Source organism: Danio aesculapii, chromosome 11, assembly GCF_903798145.1.
Source record: "Danio aesculapii chromosome 11, fDanAes4.1, whole genome shotgun sequence".
In the NCBI taxonomy this organism is placed as follows: domain Eukaryota; kingdom Metazoa; phylum Chordata; class Actinopteri; order Cypriniformes; family Danionidae; genus Danio; species Danio aesculapii.
This window is the reverse complement of record NC_079445.1, coordinates 36,214,866-36,239,369: the sequence shown is the minus strand read 5'-3', so window position 1 is coordinate 36,239,369 and position 24,504 is coordinate 36,214,866. Positions and strand designations below refer to the sequence as shown.

At 32.7% G+C, this 24,504-nt stretch overlaps 1 protein-coding gene across 1 annotated transcript in view; it reads left to right on the top strand.

Moving 5' to 3' along the window:
- itpr1b (inositol 1,4,5-trisphosphate receptor, type 1b) overlaps window positions 1-24,504 on the top strand; it is a 269,709-nt gene that overhangs the window by 218,235 nt on the left and 26,970 nt on the right. The window contains exons 54-60 of the mRNA XM_056468320.1: window positions 4,013-4,188; window positions 7,318-7,482; window positions 7,926-8,115; window positions 10,019-10,105; window positions 13,281-13,426; window positions 16,889-17,054; window positions 21,768-21,928. Of these exons, the coding sequence (XP_056324295.1) occupies window positions 4,013-4,188; window positions 7,318-7,482; window positions 7,926-8,115; window positions 10,019-10,105; window positions 13,281-13,426; window positions 16,889-17,054; window positions 21,768-21,928 (1,091 nt within the window). The remainder of the gene's footprint in view (window positions 1-4,012; window positions 4,189-7,317; window positions 7,483-7,925; window positions 8,116-10,018; window positions 10,106-13,280; window positions 13,427-16,888; window positions 17,055-21,767; window positions 21,929-24,504) is intronic.

Genomic DNA, 24,504 nt, shown 5'->3' with positions numbered 1-24,504 from the left:
TTTTATTTATCTTTACCTCATTATTGGTTGGATTTTATTTCGTTTTAATTACAGTTGTGATTAGAATATTGAGTTCGTTTGTTTGTTCGCTCACTCAGTCATTCGTTTGTTCATTTGTTTGCTCTCTCGTTCGTTCATTTTTTCATTCACGCTCTTGTTCGTTCGCTCGCTCGCTCGCTCACTCATTTGTTTCATTTTAATCCAGGATATTGAGGCTTTGTGTGGTTTATTTAGTTAGTTGATTATTTTTTTGTATTTTTTTATATTATGGACTTTTTATTTATCTTTACCTCATTATTGGTTGGATTTTATTTTATTTAGTTTTTAATTGCTGTTGTGTTCAGAATATTGAGTTTGTTTGTTTGTTCGCTTGCTCACTCGTTCATGTGTTTGTTCCCTCATTCGCTCTTATGCTCATTTGCTCTCTCATTCGTTCGCTCTCTCGTTCGCTCTCTCGTTCATTTGCTCTCTCGTTTGTTCCTGCCTTCGTTCGTTTATTCCTTCGTTCATTTCTTCCCTCGTTCGTTACTTCGTTTGTTTGTTCCTTTGTTTGCAGCATTTGCTTATTTATATCTTTTAGTTATACTTTATTACATTGTTCGATTCTGTTGTTATTTTTGTTTTGACCTTGTTCTCTGCTTATATAATAATCTATTTCAGTTTTATTTGTTTTTATATTTTGATTTATAATATTTATTTTATCTCCTGATCAGTCGCAGTTGAGCACAAAAGCTCAAATAAATGTGGTGTATTACATAATTTATTTAATGTCTTATTTTGTTTGCCCATTCATTTTTGCTTTTACATGTTTTTACAAATGTTGTTTTATTTTATTTTATTTTATTTTATTTTATTTTATTTTATTTTATTTTATTTTATTTTATTTTATTTTATTTTATTTTATTTTAATTTAATTTAATTTAATTTAATTTAATTTAATTTAATTTAATTTATTTTATTTTATTTTATTTTATTTTATTTTATTTTGCATCTCAATCTGATCCATTTAAAGCCAGGTCATCAGATTCTCCAAACTTTATCTTGGACTTCATTGGAAGACGATGATCATAAATTTCGCATGATCAATGTATTAGATTATCAATTTACAAAAATCCTACAAAAAAAATCTATCTCATCTCCCCTTAAATTGTAGTTTTCAGCTTTATATTCAATTTTCAGTCCTTGTCAGTGTTTAGGTTTGTATCAATGAGCAGAACAGACTTTTTGACGTGGGTTTGTAGAATGGCTCTGAACCGGATTGTGCAGATCTCCAGCTCGTCGATCCAAACCACAGCTCGTCTCTCAGCCGTGAGTCCATCCTCATGCATCTTTCAGCCGTGGTATTTTTAGCTCGCCGGGTTATGTAACAAGCACCTGTCATGTGGTCGACTCGCAGGCGGGAGAGAGAGAGAACCATCCTGCAAATCCAACTGACCTCATTTTTCTTCTGTGCACACACAGACAGACAGACACACATACACACACATGCTTAGCAATCCTACTAATACATATATACACATAAAGACCTTGCTGTACAGTACGTTTGAATGACACACATCTTGATTAGGACTTAAATGAGGATTAAAAGGGTGGATGGAAAATCTTGATCAAACCTGAGCATATATTCAAATATGTCACTCTGTCTTTGTTATGTAACTTTTTTTTCCAAAGCATTTTCCCTTGAGGGCTTGAATGTGCCTCAACATGTTCAACAGGTGAAACTGCCAGTACTTTAGGGAATCCAGTTTAGATCTTCTGTACAGAATCACAGTTTCATATCATGGGTAATGACAGTGAACGTAATCTTAGCATGTCATCTGCATTTGCAGCTAAAAATGAAAGTTGTGTGTGTTTTTTTTCTCTCCCTCAACCCTCATGACTCTTCCGTGAAACACAATTTCCATTACTATACTGAAATACATATATATATTTAGTGGACTTGGCTTGCAAAATAATCCCATAATGAAACTCCATTGAAAATACTGGAGTAAAATAAATGTTCATATTCTAAAGACATGGCGCTGAAAAATGTCATTTAATGCAGTGTTTCTTGTACATTCTGAGACATACTTTCTATCGAATATCAATCAGATAGTGAAGATCACTAACAGATCTTAAATGCCCCGATTTTGTAACTGCATACAGTGCAGCAGAAGCGCTTGACCCAGGTTACTGAAAAATTTAAAGTCCTTCCGTGTGCTTCTGCACATACTCTATAGTGTGCATTATGTTACATTTAATTCCAGTTTAGAGACAATTTTCCCAAATAATTTGTTCAATCCAGTTTGACTAACCGACCTCTGTGGAAAACACAAGATTTTTTGATAGTGTTCATGCTGCATGTTATCCAATATACACCTAGCAAGCCAAGTTTATTTATTTAGCACATTAAAAACACAATGGAAATTCAAAGTGCTTTATGTAAAAAAGAATAAAAGAAACAAGAAAATAAAAATGATTAAACATGATTAAAAACAGATTAAAATGTGTTAAAATCAGGTTTTAAAGGAATGATAAAAAAAAGAAAGACATATGTTTTTAATCAGCAGATGCCCTTCCAGCTGCAACCCAACACTGGAAAACACTCATACACACCTCTCACACTCATACACCACAGGAAATTTAGCCCATTCAATTCACTTATAGCACATGTCTTTGGACTGTGGGGGAAACCAGAATATTATTTAAGGTTATTAGTCCTATTTTTTTCTATTTTTTTCTTTCTTTTTTTGTTTTTTTGTGTTTTTCATTTTAATTAGATTTTTTTTTAGTCCGAGTTGTCTTAGATTTCAGGCTTTTGTCTGTGATTTCAAAAAACCTTTCGGCGAGCTAAAATCAGGGCTAAGATTGTGCAGCGTGAAAGTAAAATAAAGTTTGAGTTCTTATTTTTAATCAAATTTAACAAATAACATTTAGACATTATTCAAGGTTTTTAGTCCTTTTTTGTTGCTTTGTGTTTCTCATTTTAAATTAGTGTTTTTGATTCCGAGTTGCCTCAGATTTCAGGCTTTTGTCTGTGATTGCACAAAACCTATTGCAGGGTAAACATCAGGGCTGAAATTGTGCAGCGTGAAAGTAAAATTTAGTTTGAATTCTTATTTTTAATCAAATTTGACAAATACTATTTGAATATTATTTAAGTTTATAGTCCTGTATGTTGTCATTTTGTTATGTGTTTCTCATTTTAATTAGATTTTTTAAAGTCAGATTTGCCTTAGATTTCAGGCTTTTGTCTGTAATTTCACGAAACCCTTTAGCAAGCTAAATCAGGGCTAAAATTGTGAAGCGTGAAAGTAAATGTAAGTTTGAATTCTTATTTTTAATCAAATTTAACGAATACTAATGTAATCTTATCGAAGGTTTTTAGTCTTTTAGGGTTTTTTTGTTTGTCATTTTATGCGTTTCTCGTTTTAATTAGATTTTGAAGTCATGTTGTTTGCATATACTCTCCATTGTTTTCCCATTTAAACTTTTTCTGATTTAGATTGTAATATAGCAACATTCATCTTGTAAATTAAAGCTGAAGTATAAATATATAGTCAGTTTTGGTTGCAGTTGAGCCTGAAATATTTATAAAATAATAATCTTAAAATGTAATATTTGCTACCAAATTAGAAAGATCATGTGTGTGTGTGTGTGTGAGCGCGTGCAAGTAGTATACAATGAAAGTGAATGAGTGAAGCTCCAAAAAGTACCTAAACAGTACAAAACTGTATAAAGCCCTAAATTAAAGCATATTCACTTCTCCTTTCATATTCCATGGAAGACAGAAATCAAGAGTGTTAGTAAACGAATTTCATTTCCATAATCAAATCGAGAGACGTTTGCACAGCCCTGAAAATGACCCAGTTCCCCGAAACACTTGTGATTGTTCAGGATCTCAAAGATAGCAGAACACAGGCCGCTGACGCTGTAAACCATGGCAGATGGCATGATAACATGTCACTGCTGAGGTATTTTTATCCTCCAGCTTGACTGATGGCAGTGAAATGTGTTTTGTTTTTCTCCCCAGGCACTCTGGAGCCGCATCTCTCCGCTCTCCTCTGGGCGGCCATGCTGGTTTCTCTGGCTATAGTGATTGTACTGCCCCAGCCGCACGGCATTCGGGCCCTCATCGCCTCCACCATCTTACGCCTCATCTTTTCGGTCGGCCTGGAGCCCACCCTCTTCCTGCTTGGGGCTTTTAATGTGAGTGTCCCGATGGCTGCGTTTTACACCCAGGTGCACCGTGCGTCACTTGGGGATTCCATACGACTTTCACAGAGCAGTGTTAAAATGGACTTGGCTCACATAGTCACGTCACTCTTCCTTAATAGTGTGCATACAAACCACTGTCTATTGATTATCACTTTGAATTAAAATAAAAAAGGATCATCCTTTGGTCACTATCAGGTTGTTTTAAAGCCATTTGACTGTTTGTTATGTGGAAAACACAAAAGGAGATGTTTTGAAGAGAGTTCAAGCTGCTCTATTCTTTAGCTCAGTGCTTAGTTTTCTACCATTCAAAAATAGTTAATCCAAAAATGAAAATGTACTCACTATTTACTCCCCCTTGTAGAGTTTCTTTATTCTGCTCTGAAGATATTTTAAAGAAAGCTGGAATCCTGTGATCATTGACTTCCATAGGAAAAACAACTAACATGGAAGTCAGTGGTTACAGGTTTGCAACATTTTTGGATATATCTTTTTTCTGTCTTTAGCAGAAGACAACTATACCTTGAACCTATGAACTATCACTTTAAATTTGAGTTTATTCATCAAGGATGCATTTGATTGATATCAAGTGACAATAAAGACATAACTACTGTCAGTTCCCAATCACTTTGAATTAAAATGAAAAAACTAATCATCTTTGCTCACTATCAAGTGATTTCAAAGCCACATCACTGGTTATTATGTGGAAAACACAGAAAGAGATGTTTCGATGAGAGTTCAAGCTGCTTTATTTTGTGGCCCTATGTGTAGCATGTGCTATTCAAAATTTGAGATTTTATTTAAAGTGATAGTTCATGCAAAAATGAAATGGTACGCACTATTTACTCACCTTTGAGTGGTTTCAAATCTTTATGAGTTTCTTTATTTTGTTGAACAATAAAGAATATATTTTAAAGAAAGCTGGAATCCTGTAACCATTAACTTATAGGAAAAACAAATAATATGGAAATCAATGGTTACAGGTTTTCAACCTTTTTAAAAATATCTTTTTCACGTGTTTAGCAGAAAACAGAAATGCATAAAAGTTTGAAACAAATAAAGGGTGTGTAGATGATGACAGAATTTTTCTATTAAAAAACACTTCGTGTTCATCAACTGTTCATCAACACAACCCCAGCAGGCGCAGGATGTCAACATGACGTCAGATTGTAGTTGTGCCCCAACATTGTGGGGACGTTGCATTTTGTTTGGAAATGAAAATTGGGCTGACGTCAGAATCCAACGTCAATGTCCAACATCCAACCTAAAATTAACCAAATATCAACGTCTAATGATAACACGGCTTGACGTTGTGTGAATGTTACCACTATGACGTCTATTATACGTTGGATTTTGGTTTTCGTACCTACGGTGGTTTAGAGAGCTAGTTTTAATGTGCTGCAATTTAAGAAAACATGTGCAATTACTAAAAACACCAGCAAATTAATAAAAGATCCGTTCATTCGTTAAATAGCACATGTGCTGCAAATCCTCACAACATATACATATAAAAAATGCACTGCATTTTCTTACAACACCTCCAAAAACTACGGAACACAATAGAAATGTTTCAAGGGGACCCAAAAACATGACGGATGCCGATACTATTGCTCAGTGTAGGTGATCTTTGAAAGTTTTTTGTTTTTTTATTTTAATATCCTGATTCCACTGTCTCTTATATTTTATTGGCCTAAATATCCATAATCTAAATAGCCGGGTCCGTCACATTTTAGGGTCCCCCTGAAGCAGTTCCGATGTGTTCTGTGCTATTTGAAAGCGTTGTGAGAAAATGAAAGGCGTTGTATTAATTTGTTTGCATTGTGATGATTTGCAGCATGTATGCTGTCAAGCAGATGGAAATCTTTTATCAATTTGCTACCATTTTCCTAACTAGCAGCACTTTAAACTCTCTCAGCCACTGTACATACCTGACAGATAAATGTCAGTATTTGATGTCAATATGGCATTGGTTTAAGATTTTGGCTTGATATCGGATTTTGGTCATTTTCCAACACAGCCTAAAATCAACCAAATATCAACATCATTTGACATTGTTATTGGATGTCATAATAATGTTGTCTTTAGATGCTGGCTAGACATTGAATTTTGGTCACCTGACATCACGACCTAAGGCCCAATCCCAATTCTACCCCATAGCCCTTCCCCTTCCCTACCCCTCATTTTGCATGTTCACGTGAAGGGGTAGGGGTGTCCCAATTCTCTTTAGCTTGAAGGCGTAGGGCTAAGGGAAAGAGATTTTTCAGGACCACACTCCAAACCAAGCGGTACGAAAACTTCCCAGAATACACTTATCTATAATGGAAGCATGGCTGCACACAGAAGTCAGGAGATGCACAAATTAAATTTTTTTGTTATTATTACGAGCACGTTTTGATTTATTCATAACAATGTTCATGTTTTACCGTCATGCTTTTAAAAAAACAGCTATTTAAAAAAAAAAAAAACGCTAATTTTAGCTATCTATAATCCATATTCCATATTCATAATAATAAGTCTTGTATAGTAGTCCTAGTTCCACAACCTACTTGTGGGACTGAGTGACACATTTGTCACTTGATGATGCTCCCTGTCAGAATACCCTGTCAGAAAAGTATTAGTGGCTGGGAGTTAGCTTTTTTCAGTGTCTGGGATAATGTTGTTTTGGTGTGTTTACATAGATGAATATCATAGATGAATAAGGGGTGAAAATTTGAATTGGGATTGGGTCTAAATCTAACCTAATATTAATGTCTTATAATGTTGTGTGACTGCTGGGACAGTTTTTATCAATTTAATGCCTATATTTGCCTAATATTTGTTTTCACAATTAAAGGGACTGTATTTCCTGCAAAGCCCCAAACATATTGTGGTTGTATTCAGAACTCTTGAAGTTTATTTGTTCTTTTACCTTAGAAAAATCAGCAGAAAGCTCATTTTATGTTTAAACAATGACATCTCATTAACTTAATGGGAACATCTCATAATTGTCACATTAAAATCAATCAAAACACTTTAATCTCCACTTGCATTCAATTGTACGCTTAAAAAAAGAAATGTTCTCATTGTTGCTTATTATTACACGAGAGCTAAAAATCTGTGGTAAATCTTTGCTGTTGTTTTCAGGTGTGCAATAAAGTGATCTTCCTAATGAGTTTTGTGGGCAATCGTGGCACGTTCACGAGAGGATACAAGGCCATGATCATGGACGTGGAGTTCCTGTATCATCTGCTGTACCTCATCATATGCAGCCTCGGGGTCTTCGTTCACGTCTTCTTCTATAGTTTACTTGTGAGTACAAACACAAGCGCTCATTCACTCCAGCTCGTCTTTCACACGTCGACCTCTGACCTCTCACACTTTCACTGACACGAAGGAGAGTAAATGAATGAACTATTTTGTTTAGAAATGTGTTGAAAAAAATCTTCCTTCCGTTAAACAGATATTTCAGAAAAAACTATACCAGGGGCTAACAATTCAGGAGGGCTAATAATTCAGACTTTAACTGGATATTTAGAGAGGACGTCTCTTCTAACACACACACACACACACACACATGCATGCTTTCATTCACTCCATCTCAGCTTAAACAAGTGGACGTCTCTTCTAACTCTGACCTCTGACCTCTCGCACTTTCACTGACACTGTATACACACACACACACACACACACACACACACACACACAATCTCATCTTTCTCTGTTTGTATGTGTGTGTGTGTGTGTGTGTCCAGCTCTTCGACCTGATCTACCGGGAGGAGACGCTGTTGAACGTCATCAAGAGCGTGACCAGGAACGGCCGCTCCATCGTGTTGACCGCGGTTCTGGCTCTCATCCTGGTCTACCTCTTCTCCATCGTCGGATACATCATCTTCAAGGACGACTTCATCCTGACCGTGGACAGGATATCCAATAAAACACTCGGTGAGAATAGCAGATGTGTGTAAAAATGAAACTTTAAAGACATGTGTTTATGGGGATTTTTACTATTTCATGCAACATGTCGGATCACAAACATCTTTGAGGTTATTCAGTGAATGATGTATAAACATGAACAATGCTCACCCTCAAATCACAAGACAGAAAGAAAAAATAATATTATGTGGAAATGAAATCTGGCCTATTTTTAGGAGCAGTAATTGATTTTGGGGTTAAATTGTAGCATTATTCTCATGAAAATTGGGGTAATTTGTCTTTTAAAACTCTAAAAATCTAAATCTAATACTCTATTTAAAATGGCACCTATGATGAAATTCATATTTTGTAAGCTGTTTGGACAGAGCTGTGTGCAGGTGTAGTGTGTCCACAGTCATATTGGGGTGATATAAATACAATAAGTCTTTTTTTAATTTTTATTTCCTGATGTTAAAATAGGATCCAAATCCCTCCCATTTTGAGGCCCACCGCAACGTGATGTAGGAGTGCGGTTTCCCCGCCCACCAAATTGATTGACAGCCACGTATTAATATGTTTTAGCCAACTTTGGTCATCAATAATCATCAGATGTGATCAAGAATGAGTTTTACAAGTTTAAAATGTTTTTAAAACAGTGCGTGTTTGTAATGAATTACAGCGATTTACTTCAGCTTTACTTTATTACCACAGCCGCATGTCTGTAAAATAATAAATGATGACGCTTCCATCCCGGTTTGTAGACATTAAATCAGGTTTATTTTGTACATTAACATAATGGATATCCATACAGCAGTGGATATTAACGTGTATCCTGTCACATTTGCTGTGCAAAAACAGTGCAAAGCTAAACACATGCTGTGTGTGCATGTGTGAACTTTGTAACGACATTTGTGTGTCACTCATTGTTGCAGAAAGGCTTGATTTAACTCCACAACAAATACATCAAATAATAATCATTGGGAAAGTTCTTACTGAAGGTTACTTGAGATCTGCTTCCTTCGTGTCTGTCACTGTGCTGTTTATCTGATGGAGACGGAGACACTCTGACAGGCTCGTGGGAACGGTGGGCAGGGAGAACTAGCATTAAAGGCACAAGCCACAAAAACAGCTACATTGTGTTTAGAGCAGAAAATGTCAATGTTCTGAAAGGTAAAATAAATAATCTGATGGGTGTTTTGAGCTGAAACTTTACAGACACATTCTGGAGACACAAAGGACTTATCTTAAATCTTGAAAATGAGGTAAAATAGATGCTCTTTAATTTTTATTAAAAAGTTTGATATTTGAAACAAGTGGAATTTTCTTTTTTTAGCGTTTATTAATTAATACTCTTGTTTCTTGGTGACACATCAGTTCAGAAGTTTTCAAGATTGATATTATGAAATGTTTCTTGAACACCAAATCTCTCTACTAAACTGATTTCTGAACAATCATGTGACACTGGAGACTTCTTAAATTTCCAGATTTGTAATGTATATATCTTATTCGGCTGCACGGTGGCTCAGTGGTTAGCACTGTGGCCTCTCAGCAAGAAGGTCACTGGTTCACGTCCCGGCTGGGCCAGTTGGCATTTCTGTGTGGAGTTTGCATGTTCTCCCCTTGTTAGCATGGGTTTCCTTCAGGTGCTCCAGTCTTCCCCACAACCGTAGTGTATAAGTGTGTGTGAATGCATGAGTGTATGAGTGTTTCCCAGTGGTGGGTTGCGGCTGGAAGGGAATAGTTGGCAGTTCATTCTGCTGTGGTGACCCCTGTTAAATCAAAGACTTGAGCTGAAGGAAAATTAATGACTGAATACATCTTATTTTTATATTTTTATTTGAAATGCTTACACATCCACTCGTGACCTTAAAATAATTACAACGATAACAAAAAGAAAACAAAATTCTAATCTTCTGTTTTTTCCTCCATTCAGAGCAATCGGCCAGTAAGATGGGAGAGTTCCTGGCTGGAGCGGTGTGTCGAAAAGAGGAGAACTGTTCCACTGAGACCATGATGGACGGTACCGACCACAGCATACATAAACACACACTCATGCATGCACACACACACACACACACACACACATACACACACATACACATACTACATGCAGATGCACTCCTTACACACACAGGTATACACACCTATACACACAGACACATTCACACAGAAACGCACACACGCCCATACTTGAAGACACACACTCACACACAGGCACATGCACATGTAGACACTCACAGATACACTAATACACACAGGCGCACACACACACATGCAGGAACACACACTCACACACATGCACACAGACACACCCACACTCCAACACACAGGCTCCCACACACAGAGACACTTTCACACCCACACACACACACACAAACAAACACACACACTCAGGCACAAGCTCACATACACAATCAAACACGCATAGACACACACCCTTACACCTAGAAACACAAACACACACAGACATACTCACACCCTTACACCCGTACACAAAAACACACTCACACCCACACTCTAACACACAGGCCCATAAACACACACACACACACACACACACACATACACACACTCACTCGCACCCATACACAGGCACAAGAACACTCACACACATACACACACACAGGCACGTGCACACATACACAATCACACTCACACCCTTACACATAGGCACACAAACACCCACAGACACACTCTCACCTTTACACTCATGTACACTTACACTCTAATCTACATACACATACACACAGACACACAAGCATACACACCCATACACACTCACACCCTTACACACACTCTTGCAGTTAAATCTGAGCGGTAGTGCTGGTCATGAGATGTGTAAAGGAGAGACTCTGTGGGTTATTTGGGTGATGCTTGGGGTCAGAGGTTAATGACAGTCAGGCTCTAAACGTTCAGGAGGTTCTTGCTGGTTTTGGGGTCAGAGGTCAGAGCAGTTTAATTGGGATTTGTGAGCTGTTCTTTGAGAATGTGCAAATTTAAGATGTAAGAGCACCTAATTTGATCAGTGGAGCTGATCGGCTGACCTGAACTCGCTGAACCAGCTCTGCATGTGTCGCACATACTTTAGCACATCAACACACTCTGCCCATCACACACATACTACGACATTGCTAACTGCATATTTAAAATGAGCTGAAACAACACAATTCTTGAGGTTTTTGAATTGCTGAACTGTTTTATGTTCAAGCAACTTAAAAGTTGCATTATTGCAACATTTGCACATCAAGGCTATAAGTATGTGAGTATTTAATAGAAACAAAAAAATGAATTATTAATGAATGCAGTAAGTTCATTGGTCAAAGTGAAATGCTCTAAGAAAGAAAGAAAGAAAGAAAGAAAGAAAGAAAGAAAGAAAGAAAGAAAGAAAGAAAGAAAGAAAGAAAGAAAGAAAGAAAGAAAGAAAGAAAGAAAGAAAGAAAGAAAGAAAGAAAGAAAGAAAGAGGAAATAACAAAAGAAAAAAAATTAATGCATGAGAAAGAAAGAAAGAATGAAAGAAGGAATAAATGCAAGAGAAAGAAAGAAGGAAAGAATTAATGCATGAAAAAGAGAATGAATGAATGCTTAAGAGAAAGAAGGAAAGAAAGAATGAATGTGAAAAATTAATGAATGAGAAAAAAGAATGAAAGAATGAATGCATGGAAAGAAAGAATGAATGAATGAATGAATGAATGAATGAATGAATGAATGAATGAAATGAATGCATATGAATGAATGAATAAGAATGAATGAATGAAAGAAAGAAAGAAAGAAAGAAAGAAAGAAAGAAAGAAAGAAAGAAAGAAAGAAAGAAAGACAGAATAAATGAATTATTGATTGATTGAAAGAAAGAAAGAATCAATGAAGAATGAATGAGAAAAAAATAAAGGAAAGAATGAGTGCATGAGAAAGAATGAATGAATGAGAAAAAGTAATGAATGAATGGATGAATGAATGAGTGAATGATTGAATAAATGAGAAAGAATGAAAGACAGAATGAATGCATGAGAATAAATATATGAATGATAAGAATGAAAGAAAGAATAAATGCATGAGAAAGAAAGAATGAAAGAAAGATTGAATGCATGAGAAAGAAAGAGAATGAATGAATGAATGAATGAATGAATGAATGAATGAATGAATGAATGAATGAGAAAAAAGAAAGAATGAATAAGACTGAATGAAAGAATGAATGAGAAAGAATGAATGAATGCCTGAGAAAGAAATAATGAAAAAGAATGAATGCATGAGAAAGAAAGTGAATGAATGAATGAATGCATGCATAAGAAAGAAAGAAAGAAAGAATGAAAAACAATGAATACATGAAAATAAACAAATGATTAAAAAAGAAAGAAAGAAGGAAAGAACGAATCCATGAAAAAGAATGAATGTCTGAGAAAGAAAGAATAAAACAAAGAACGAAAGAATGCAGGAAAGAGAATGAATGGATGAACAAAGGCACAAGAATGAATGAATGAATGAATGAATGAATGAGTGGTTGAGAAAATAATTAAGAATTAATGAGAAAGAAAGAATTAATACATGCGAATAAATGAGAGAAAGAAAGAATGAATGAGAAAGAATGAATGAATGCCAAAGAAATAATGAATGAATGAGAATGAATGAATGAATGAGAAAGAAATAATGAATGAATGAATGAATGAGAAAGAAATAATGAATGAATAGTTGAATTAATGTATGTGAAAGAAAAAAATGAATGAATGAATGAGAAAGAAAGAAAGAATGAGAAATAAAGATTTTAATAATCACTAATGTCTATAATGTGAAAGACAGTATAAAACATATAATATTAACATACAATAAGTTTTAGTTTATTCATGTCACCTATACCACATGTCTTTGGACTGTGGAAAACTCCACACAGAAATGCCACATTTTATTTATTTGTAAAAAAATTAGGTTATTTTAATAACAAGAATACATTTTAACGTGTAAAATGACCTTCAGAATCACACGGCTAGCACCGGAAAAATATTCAAATATATAAAAATAGTTTTGTACTTGTTGACTGACGAATGATTCCCCTCTTTGTTAATGGGACGTTGTGTAATGTGTGTTTTGATCTGTTGTCTTCTGATCCTATTTTAGGCAAGCATTTACCCACAAACTCTATTTGTGCTGTGAGATTTGCATGCACAATACAGAGCTCTTTGTTAGCCGTGTTGTTTTTCCTCAGCTGTAGGAGTTCAGTCGTCTGCATTGGTGATTGAGGATAAAGAGAGGACCTGCGACTCTCTGCTCATGTGTATCGTCACTGTGTTGAGCCACGGCCTGCGGAGTGGTGGAGGAGTCGGGGATGTGCTGCGAAAACCCTCCAAAGAGGTGCTAAACAAACACCTCTGCATCAGCTTTCTTAATTCAGGACACCTGCTTGGAAACAGTCACTATTCTTTCCTAATTATATTTAATAGTGCAAAACTATACACTACCTGACAAAAGTCTTGTCGTCGATTACAGTTGTAAGAGCAACAGATAATAACTTGACTTCTAGTTGATTATTTGGAAAAGTGGCAGAAGGTAGATTTTTTTTCGATGAATCATCTGTTGAACTGCTTGATTTGGCGTTTCATTCAGTATGGGGGTGTGCGAGAGATCTGCAGAGTGAAGCAACGTCAACAGCCTGAGGTATTAAGACATTTGTGCTGCCCATTATATTACAAACCACAGGAGAGGGGAAATTCTTCAGCAGGATAGCGCTCCTTCTCATACTTCAGCCTCCACATCAAAGCTCCTGAAAGCAAAGAAGGTCAAGGTGCTCCAGGATTGGCCAGCCCAGTCACCAGAGTAAACATTATTGAGCATGTCTGGGGTAAGATGGAGGAGGCATGAATCCAAAGAATCTTGATGAACTCTGGGAACTCTGGGTGTGATTTGAGTCACTGCAGAGATGTATGGATGCAGTCCTCCAAGCTCATTGGAGTCATACACAATATTAATTCTTTTCCCACTGCAGCATGACTTTATGTTCTATACTGTACATTATTTCTGTTAAGTGACAAGACTTTTGTCTAATCAAAGTCAGACCTTACTGTCCTAATTAAATAAATAAAAATCAAGGCATGATCATATTTTATTTTGGTAAATTAAGTGTAATCTAGAGGCCTTTGCCTTTAATATAAGCCACTTCTGATACCAAATGATCAATTAGAAGTTGTTATTATTTGTTGTTCCTAAAACTTGGATAGGCAACAAGACTATTGTCGGGTAATGTATTTCTTGCCTAGAGGGTTTGTCTTGTTTCTTGTCCAGATATCTACGTAGAAGCATTCGCTAGGCAAGTAAAAATGTAACTTGTTTTCAGAAAAAATTAACCCATTTATTTTTAAGGCTTGTTTTCAGAAAAAAAGTCTAAATAAAGTGGGTTTTTTTCATTAAAACAAGCAAAATAATCTGCCAGTATAAAATATTAAAATAATCTGCTTGTTGTTTAAAAGTGAAACTCACTTAATTTTGACGTTTTTTTTTCTTCTATAGAAAAAGCTTCTTGATTTAAGAATTATGAGATATTTGGACTAGAAACATAACAAAAAGTAAGAAAACCAAATTTGCAGTGAAATGCTAAAATCATAAAAAAATTCAAAAAAATAAAGTTTGAAATAAAGTCAAACCAAATAATTTATTTAAAATTATTATTTAATTATTAAAAAATAAAGTAAATTTAACATCAGAAAAAGTAAAAAATGCATTTTTGATAGAATAAAAAGTTTTTTTTAAAGGAAAGCATTTATTAGTCTATTCATTTGTGATGTTCTGAAACAAATAATTTAATAAAATTCTAAAATCATAAAAATGCAAATAAAATAAACATGGATTGAAATTGTTTAGTCGAAGTAAATAATTCATATATATATATATATATATATATATATATATATATATATATATATATATATATATATATATATATATATATATATATATATATATATATATACACACACATACATACATACATACATACATATATATATATATATATATATATATATATATATATATATATATATATATATATATATATATATATATATATGTGTGTATGTATGTATATATGAATGTATATATGTATGTATGTATATATATATATATATATATGTATATATATATGTATGTATATATATGTGTATATATGTATATGTATATATATGTGTATATATATATATATGTATATATATGTATGTATATATATGTGTATATATGTATATGTATATATATGTGTATATATATATATATGTATATATATGTATGTATATATATGTATGTATATATATATATATATATATATATATATATATATATATATATATATATATATATATATATATGTATATATATATATATATATATATATATATATATATATATATATATATATATATATATATATATATATATATATATATATATATATATATGTATGTATATATATATATATATATATGTATGTATGTATATGTGTATATGTATGTATGCATATGTGTATATGTGTATATGTATGTATATGTGTATATGTATATATATGTATATGTATGTATGTATATAAAATTTAACATTTAACTCTGGAAGATGTAAAATAAATACATTTAAAAGGAAAACATTTATTTGTGATTTTCTGAAAAACAAGTGCTTTAATTTAATGCTACAATCATTAAACAAATGTCAATAAAATAAATAGGAATTGAAATGATTTTGAGTCAAACTAAATCATTAACTAAAACTAATTGAAAATAAAATAAATATAACTTGATTTTCTGAAAAACATAACTATTTTTTACTTTGAATTAAATGTTACCCGACGTTTACAGAAAACAACACATATTAACATTATGCTCATACCAAATAAATCCAGTAAATCCACAGAAAATGAAATATGGAGAAATGAACATTTTAATTTGTTATCAGTGATAATAAAAATAAATATAAACAAAGAGTTAAATAAAACTTCTAAGCGCCATCTAAAATGTTTTCCTAATATTGGCAATTTTTCTCAGGCTGATTCAGTAATTGCATTTGTATGGCAAGGAATATGTTGTTTTCATTGCTTCTATAACATGAAATAACTGAACATAAACATGAGGCTGAGAAAATCCTCATTGTAGAAGAAAATTCCAGCACTTGGAGGGTTTTGCATCTGAACTCTTCAAATGCTTTTATGATCACTGATTAGTCTATTTTGAGTAGCCAATCAAACAAATAAACAAAAAAAATCTGGTTAAAATTTCATATTTTAGATTTTTTTTTACATTTATTTTGCTTTTAATTGTTAAACTCTTTTTAGTTCAATTGTTTAATAATAAGAATAGTTATTATTATTAGTAGTAGTAGTAGTTGTAGTAGTAGTACTAATAGTAATAATACTATTACTAATAATAAGAATACTGTAGTATAGGTAGTATATAAACTGAAAAAAATGAGTTAAGTGATTGCAAACAATTTATATAGGCTGAATTTAATCAAATAAATGAACTTCAGTAATGTCAACTTAATTTGTTTAAATTCAGCCCATATAAATTGCTTGCAACCACTTACCTTAAAAAAACAATAGTAAATCCAATGAAGCATTTATTTCCAGTGTACGAACACACACATGGTTTACTATAGTTACCGAACGACAAAATATTTGAAGCTTTTTAAGGGGCATTTGTCGGGGCATTTGAATATTTAAATAAAGTTGAAGCTTTTTGTGGTCTGATTGCAGTCAGCCAGTAATACTGAAAGTGAAATGCTTTGTCTGATTGATTGAGTTAGAAACAGTGCTGATCTTTATCGTCTCTTCCTCCGCAGGAGCCTCTTTTTGCGGCTCGCGTCATCTACGATCTGCTTTTCTTCTTCATGGTCATCATCATCGTCCTCAACCTCATCTTTGGGGTCATTATCGATACCTTCGCAGACCTCAGAAGCGAAAAGCAGAAGAAAGAGGAGGTTCTGAAAACCACCTGCTTTATTTGTGGTGAGTTTCAAACAAGCCCCGTACCCCAAATGCTTGCGTTATTGCTTTCCATTCCAGTTAAATCACAAAAACAAACAGAAAACAAATGTGATGATCGTATCACATCCCGTCACATGGCTCTATTTATTAATAAAGTGTTTCGTTTGAGTACATTAAAACCTGAAACACTTTGTTTTGAAATCTGAAATGTTACCACTAAGTGCTCAGAAATCCTAAAACTGACATTCATGGTGTGTAGAAATGAAAAAGCCAAGCTAAATGTACAGTTTATTAATAAATATTTTTATTTTAAACCGTTTACAAATAAATATACCCTTTGAGGATTCTTTTAATCATAACATTAGAATTCATATTTCATATTTTTGAGCTTTTGATTGGTTTTTATCATTTGTTAAATTTTAATATAAAATAATATATAAATGTGTTATTTTGTTGCTTTTAACTTAATTCTATGCTGTAGAATAGAAACAGACCTCAAAGGAACATGATATTAGAATTCATATTTCTTTTTTTTCAGCTTTTTGTTTTGTTTTTGATATAATTTTTTAGGTCTTGTTTAGTTTAAATTGCTTTTGGATATATTTAACTGTCATTTTATTGCTTTTAATTAATAAATATGCTGTAAAATATAAATAAACAGCAAATAGTCATGATATTAGAATTCATATTTCATATTTTTGAGCTTTTGATTTGTTTCTATCATTTGTTAAATTTTAATATAAAATAATATATAAATGTGTTATTTTATTGCTTTTAACTTAGAAATATGCTGTAGAATAGAAACAGACACCAAAGGAACATGATATTAGAATTCATATTTAGTTTTTTTTTCAGCTTTTTGTTTTGTTTTTGATATCATTTTTTAGGTCTTGTTTAGTTTAAATTGCTTTTGGATATATTTAACTGTCATTTTATTGCTTTTAATTAATAAATATGCTGTAAAATATAAATAAACAGCAAATAGTCATGGTATTAGAATTCATATTCCATATTTTTGAGCTTTTTGTTTTGTATTTGATATAATTTTATGTTTTGTTTGAGTTTGATTTGGTTTTGGATATATTAAAATATTATTTTATTGCTTTTAATTCATAAATATGCTGTGGATTAGAAATAAACAGAACAATATCCTCATTTGTTCTGTTTCTGATTTTATGAATATGCTGCAGAATAGAAATAAACAGCAAATAGTCATGATATTAGAATTCATATTTCATATTTTTGAGCCTTTTGTTTTGTTTCTGATTTTTTTTAACGTTTGATTTTAGTTTGAATTGCTTTTGGATATGTGTAAAGGTTACTTTATTGCTTTTAATTTATATATATGCTGTATTGTTGAAGTAAACAGCTAATAGTCATGAAATTAGAATTCATATTTCATACTTTTGAGCCTTTTAGTTTGAAATGTTTCTTGATATATGTAAGATTATTTTATTTATTGTAATTGAGAAATATGCTGTAGAATAGAAATAAACAGCACAATATCCTGATATTAAAATTCATATTTATTATTTTGAGCCTTTTGTTTTGTTTCTGCTTTTTAAAATAGTTTTATTTTAGTTTGAATTGCTTTTGGATATATGCAAGTAATATTTTATTGCTTTTAATTTAGAAATATGTTATACAATAAAAATAAGCAGAAAAAAAATCATGTTATCAGAATTCAAATTTCATATTTTTGAGCCTTTTGTTTTGTTTCAGATTTTTTTTTACATTTTATTTTAGTTTGAATTGTTTTTTAGATACATGTAAGTGTTATTTTATTGCTTTTAATTTAGAAATATGCTGTAGAATAGAAATAAACGATCCTGATATTAGAATTCATACTTGATAGTTTTGAGCCTTTTGATTTGTTTCTTTTATAATTTAATAAATAAATTGTTACATTTATGATATTTTTTAAGTTTTATTTTAGTTGGAATTCTTTGTGTGTGTGTGTGTGTGTGTGTGTGTGTGTGTGTGTGTGTGTGTGTGTGTGTGTGTGTGTGTGTGTGTGTGTGTGTGTGTGTGTGTGCGTGTTTTTTTATTTGCTTTTAACTTAGATATATGTTGTAGAATAGAAATAAATAGCAAAAGGCTAGATATTTCATATTTTTGAGCCTTTGTTTAGTTTAGTTTTGAATTGGTTTTGGATTACTAAAGTATTATTTTATTGCTTTTAATTAATAAATATGCTGTAGAATAGAAGCAAACAGCAAAAGATATTCTTGAGCCTTGTTTTGTTTCTGATGTATTTTTATTTTTAAAGTTTTATTTTTGTTTGAATTGATTTTGGATAAATGTAAGTGATATTTAATTGCTTTTAATTTAGAAATATGCTGTAGAAAAGAAATAAAAGGCTACTACTACTTGTACTATTTTATTTTAGTTTGAATTTTGTTTGGATAAATGTGTTTTTTTGTTGCTTTTCGATTAGAAATTGTCTGTAAAATATACATAAACAGCAAAAGATCATGATATTAGACTTCATATTTCATATATATTTTTAATATGTCTATATTTTATGAATGTATATTTTATTATTAGCTATTTTGTGTATCAAGTTAAACAACATAAAAATTAAAAACATTTCCTTTGCTGAGAGCTGTGATAAAATAAGCTTTATAATTTATTCTGTTTTAGTTTCATCTTTTAAATGAAAGATGATATCTTTTAATTTACTTCTCTTTAATAACTTAGTTATTGTTTTTATTTATTTAATTAATGTCCATCTTCCCAACAACTCTTGCTGAAAGTTGTTTTCAGACTGACATCTTGACCCACTTATCTACGTAGGGGTCAGTCGCAGCATGTTTCTTGTACCATCGTCCCATAAATTTGATTGGCCCGTAAAGCTGTTGTGCTCCAGCGTAAACATTTGTACGCCTCCAATTCAGCAGAACTCTTACTCATAACTCTCTGTGGAGGCGGTGGAGTGTCTTCCTGTTTGACCATCAGCTGGAAATTATCTGAATTCTCACCATATACACACTTGTTATAACACAACACCATTTTTTTCCCTCTTTTCACGATCTATGAGTAACATTTAAACAGAACGCAGACTTTACACACAGAGAGAAAAACAGTACAGACGTGAGGATGATATTGCGTCAAGTGATGATTTCCCAATGTTTTTAGTCACCGATCACGCAACAATTTAGACCATCACAAGATTCACAACCTCCGTTTGCTCATAACAAACACACACACACACACACACACACACACACACACCGCACACAATTCATTCTTGTATACAAACAGTTTCCCTGTGGTTCTGCTTCCTCTTCCAGTTACAGTGCTGTTTTCTTTGAAACCAAACCAGCTTTTGTGGAATATATAAACATGGCAAACGTGAAAGAGTTCATCTTTTACTCTTCTCCAACATGTTAGAAACATGTTACATTTCTTTTGTTGAATGCACAAACACACACACAGACTTGTTCTTATATCCTGGTGGGGACTCTCATACACTGTAAAACCCAAAAGTCAACTTTATCAAATGAAATGAGTGTAGTTAACTTAACATTTACTGAAAGTTAATTCTACTCATTTGAAAAGAGTTTGGAACACAGTGTTGAAGGTAATGAGTTCATTAAATACCTCATTACTTCAACTTAAATGGATTAAGTTCACAGTACTCATATTGATTAGTTTTTTATCTCAATCGGTTTGTAGCAGTTGGTTTCCTCATACGGTTTGAGTTGCCTTAACTTAATGGGTTTTACAGTACTCAGTTTGAGTTCTCTTCATTTATCTAGTTTTACTGTGCTCAAATTGCTTCATTTACTTAAATGGATTAAGTTCACAGTACTCATTAGGATTAGTTTTTGAACTTAAATGGTTTGTTGCAATCGGTTTCCTCAAACGGTTTGAGTTACCTTAACTGTTTGTGTTTTACAGTGTAGATGTAATGATGTTACTATTATATAAACTGTATATAGTATCCCATCACCCTTAAATCCAACCTGTTCAGTAAACAATCGACAGTTTTCATATTTACCTATGGGGACCCCAATTTTAAGCACCACAGTGACACAAGTCCCCATGAGTCTGTGCATTCAGATGTAAGTCCCCACACGGTGGTGCAGTGGGTAGCACAATCGCCTCACAGCAAGAAGGTCGTTGGTTCGAGCCCCGACTGGGTCAGTTGGCATTTCTGTGTGGAGTTTGCATGTTCTCCCCATGTTTGTATGGGTTTTCTCTGGCTGCTCCGGTTTCCCCCACAGTCCCAGTGATGGGTTGCAGCTGGAAGGGCATCCGCTGCGTAAATTAAGAATAAGTTGACAGCTGGATAAGTTGGCAGTTTATTCTGCTGTGGCAACCCCAGATTTATATATATATATATACAGTATATATATATATATATATATATATATATATATATATATATATATATATATATATATATATATATATATATATATATATATATATATATATATATATATATATATATCCTGTAATTACAAAAACATAATTGTCATATTTGAGTCTCTTAAACAAAAATAATATTGAAATTTATTTGTTATGGATCATATAAAAGTCTTAAAGGGTTGTTTTGTCTCTCACTGTATGAAATACAAAGACTTAAATACATTTCTGACCCAAACAAGTCCTTGTTTTTTGTACAGTTTGATTGGATGATTCCTCTTGTTTATCTAAGTTTTTTGTAGTAATATTTGTTGCAGGCCCAGTTAAAGCTCTGTTGCTGACTGTGTTTCTGCTCTACAGGTTTGGAGAGGGACAAGTTTGACAACAAAACCGTGACGTTTGAGGAACACATTAAGGTGGAGCACAACATGTGGCATTATCTGTTCTTCATCGTGCTGGTTAAAGTCAAAGACTCCACTGAATTCACTGGGCCTGAGAGTTATGTGGCTGAAATGATCCGGGTAAGAAGTTTATAGCCAAGCTTTATGTGAATTTAAGTTCAATTCAGCATCCCACATGGAGACAGTTTTGTGCTGGTATCTCAAGAGTTTCAGAAAAACAGATATTGAACGTTTAAATTGAATATTTTGGGTGGATGGTTAAAAAATATGCAAGTAGTTTTATTCACAAATTTAATTAAGATTTTTTTTCAGCACATATATCTTATAGATAACAATAGATTGCTTATTTTTTATCAAAAGGGGAATACTAATATTTAACGTAAAATTGAATAAAAGTGACAGAAATGGATTATGCCACGAAAACAAAATGTTATGCTTTTTTAAAAGAAATTGTGTAAAACTATTTCTCAAAATTGACAAATGTATTCAGTTCAATTTATGTTTATTTGTATAGCGCTTTTCAGAATAATTATCATTCCAATTTTAAAAGATTATTTTATTGTTTAAGCATTTTTTTAATTTAATTTATATTACATTTATTTATTTTAATATACTTATTTTTATATATTTTATATATTTTATATATCAAAAGTTTGGGGTCAGTTCTTTATTTCATGCTTTTTTTAAAGGAAATTATTCTGTTCATCAAAGCAGCATTTATTAAATGTAAAAAAAATGGTTAAATTGTTAAATATTAATTAAAATTTTAAATAACTGCTTTCTTATTGTATGTAGTTTCAAATGAAATTATTACTCCTCTCATTATTGCTTTTATTACTATAATAATAATAACAATAATAATAATAAATATAGCTGCAAACAGCATTTAAAGAGCCAAGCAGTTCAGAGCCATGATGACCAAAGCAGTCCAGAGGCAGAATGAACAAAGCAGTCCAAAGGCAAAAGCAACAAGGTTAATAAGGAGCATCAGTTTGTAGTGTAGATTTAAAGTATGTTTTATTTAAAATATCAGATATCATCAAAACAATATCATCAAATACAAAAATACCATCAAAACAATTAACATATGAATGATTTATTGGTTTAGAACTTTTAAACAACAGGTGGCACAGTTAACATTTTGATGTGTTGTTGTCAGTGTTAGGTGACAACGAAGAACCTAAAGTTTATATGTGTTAATATATTTAAGCATTACAGCCTCAGATGCAGTTTGGCGTTGGACCAGCACGCTTGTCTGTGTCATAAAAAAATACATTTTGCCTATTTACGTGAACACCTGGTCATCATGGTCTGACGATGATCAGAGTCTAATTTGGTGATATTGCGTCAGTCGAGGAGGAGTTTACAAAAAAAAATTGTAATAATAATAATTAATACTAGAGTTATTTCTAAAGGATCTTGTGACTCTGAAGACTGGATTAATGAAGCTGAAAATTCATCATTAAAATCACTGAAATGTTTAAAAAAAAACGATAAACTACTTTTGAACAGTTATTTTGTAGTGCAATAACATTTCACAATTGTACAATGTGTACTGTATTTTTGATGAAATAAATGCAGCTTTAGTGAGCAGAAGAAGCTTATTTTAAAACATTTAAAAGTCCTACTATCCCAAACTTTTGACTGGTAGTGTATATCATGGGCACCACTGGCGGGGGAAAGTTAGGATGATTCTAATGGCCCACACCGTTTTTGTGCTCCCAGAGTTACTATTAGGGGGCCCAATCAACCACCCCTTCCCTGCTCTTCACTTTCATCCGCAACACTCCACCTCCCCCCACCCTTTTTTCACTTTTGTCTGGGACACCATACCCCATATATTATATATATAAAATTTATGTTACACTGAACACTGGAGGGAAATGCTTGGTTGCTAAAAAGTAGCTCTGCATCACAGGAAAAAATTCTAATAAAATTATAATTAAAATACTTTAAACAGTAATGAAGTATTTTAAAATTATTATAATATTTCACAATAATTCGGTTTTTATTGTCAGAATGCTGCCTCTGTGAATATAAATACATTAAAACGTTAAAAAACAGTGAGCAACTTTTGAACAAAAGTGCTTAATTTTACAATTGAAACCTTCTTACAAGTATGAAATAAAATAATAGCTGTCACATTTTCCAATTTATAGTAAATTGTTAAAAGTAGTCCATTTTAGATGGTAGAGCTTGCAATTGCCTCACAAGAATCAGAGGTCACCATGAGGTAATTCAAACCCTAGGGCTACAGTCACATGGCAAGTGAACATCAGCCAATGGCACGGCACAGCTTTGTATCAGTGGAAGAGTTTGTTTACCACAAAGGATTTTTTTGAACACTTGCATATGATAACTCTGTGATAACTGACAGTCTCATACACAAAGCGTTCCCATCAAACACCACATCAATACAGTGTTTGTGCGTGGGTTTTTACTCCCCCCTCTGCGGGCCTTCTCTTAGAAGCCATTTTATATCAGATTTCCAACAAATGCTGTATTTATGAGGACTAAAAGTTCCATGATTGTTGCACCAAAACCATGACACCTCTTAAAAACTTTCAACTTTTACTTGACTTTACATGCTTGGGGCAGAAATGCACTGACTTGACCCAAGAGCTTTAGTTTGCAGAGGGGGGAATGTGACCTACTTTTAAGCTTTACCTTTGGGAAAGTGCAGCACTTAAGGAATT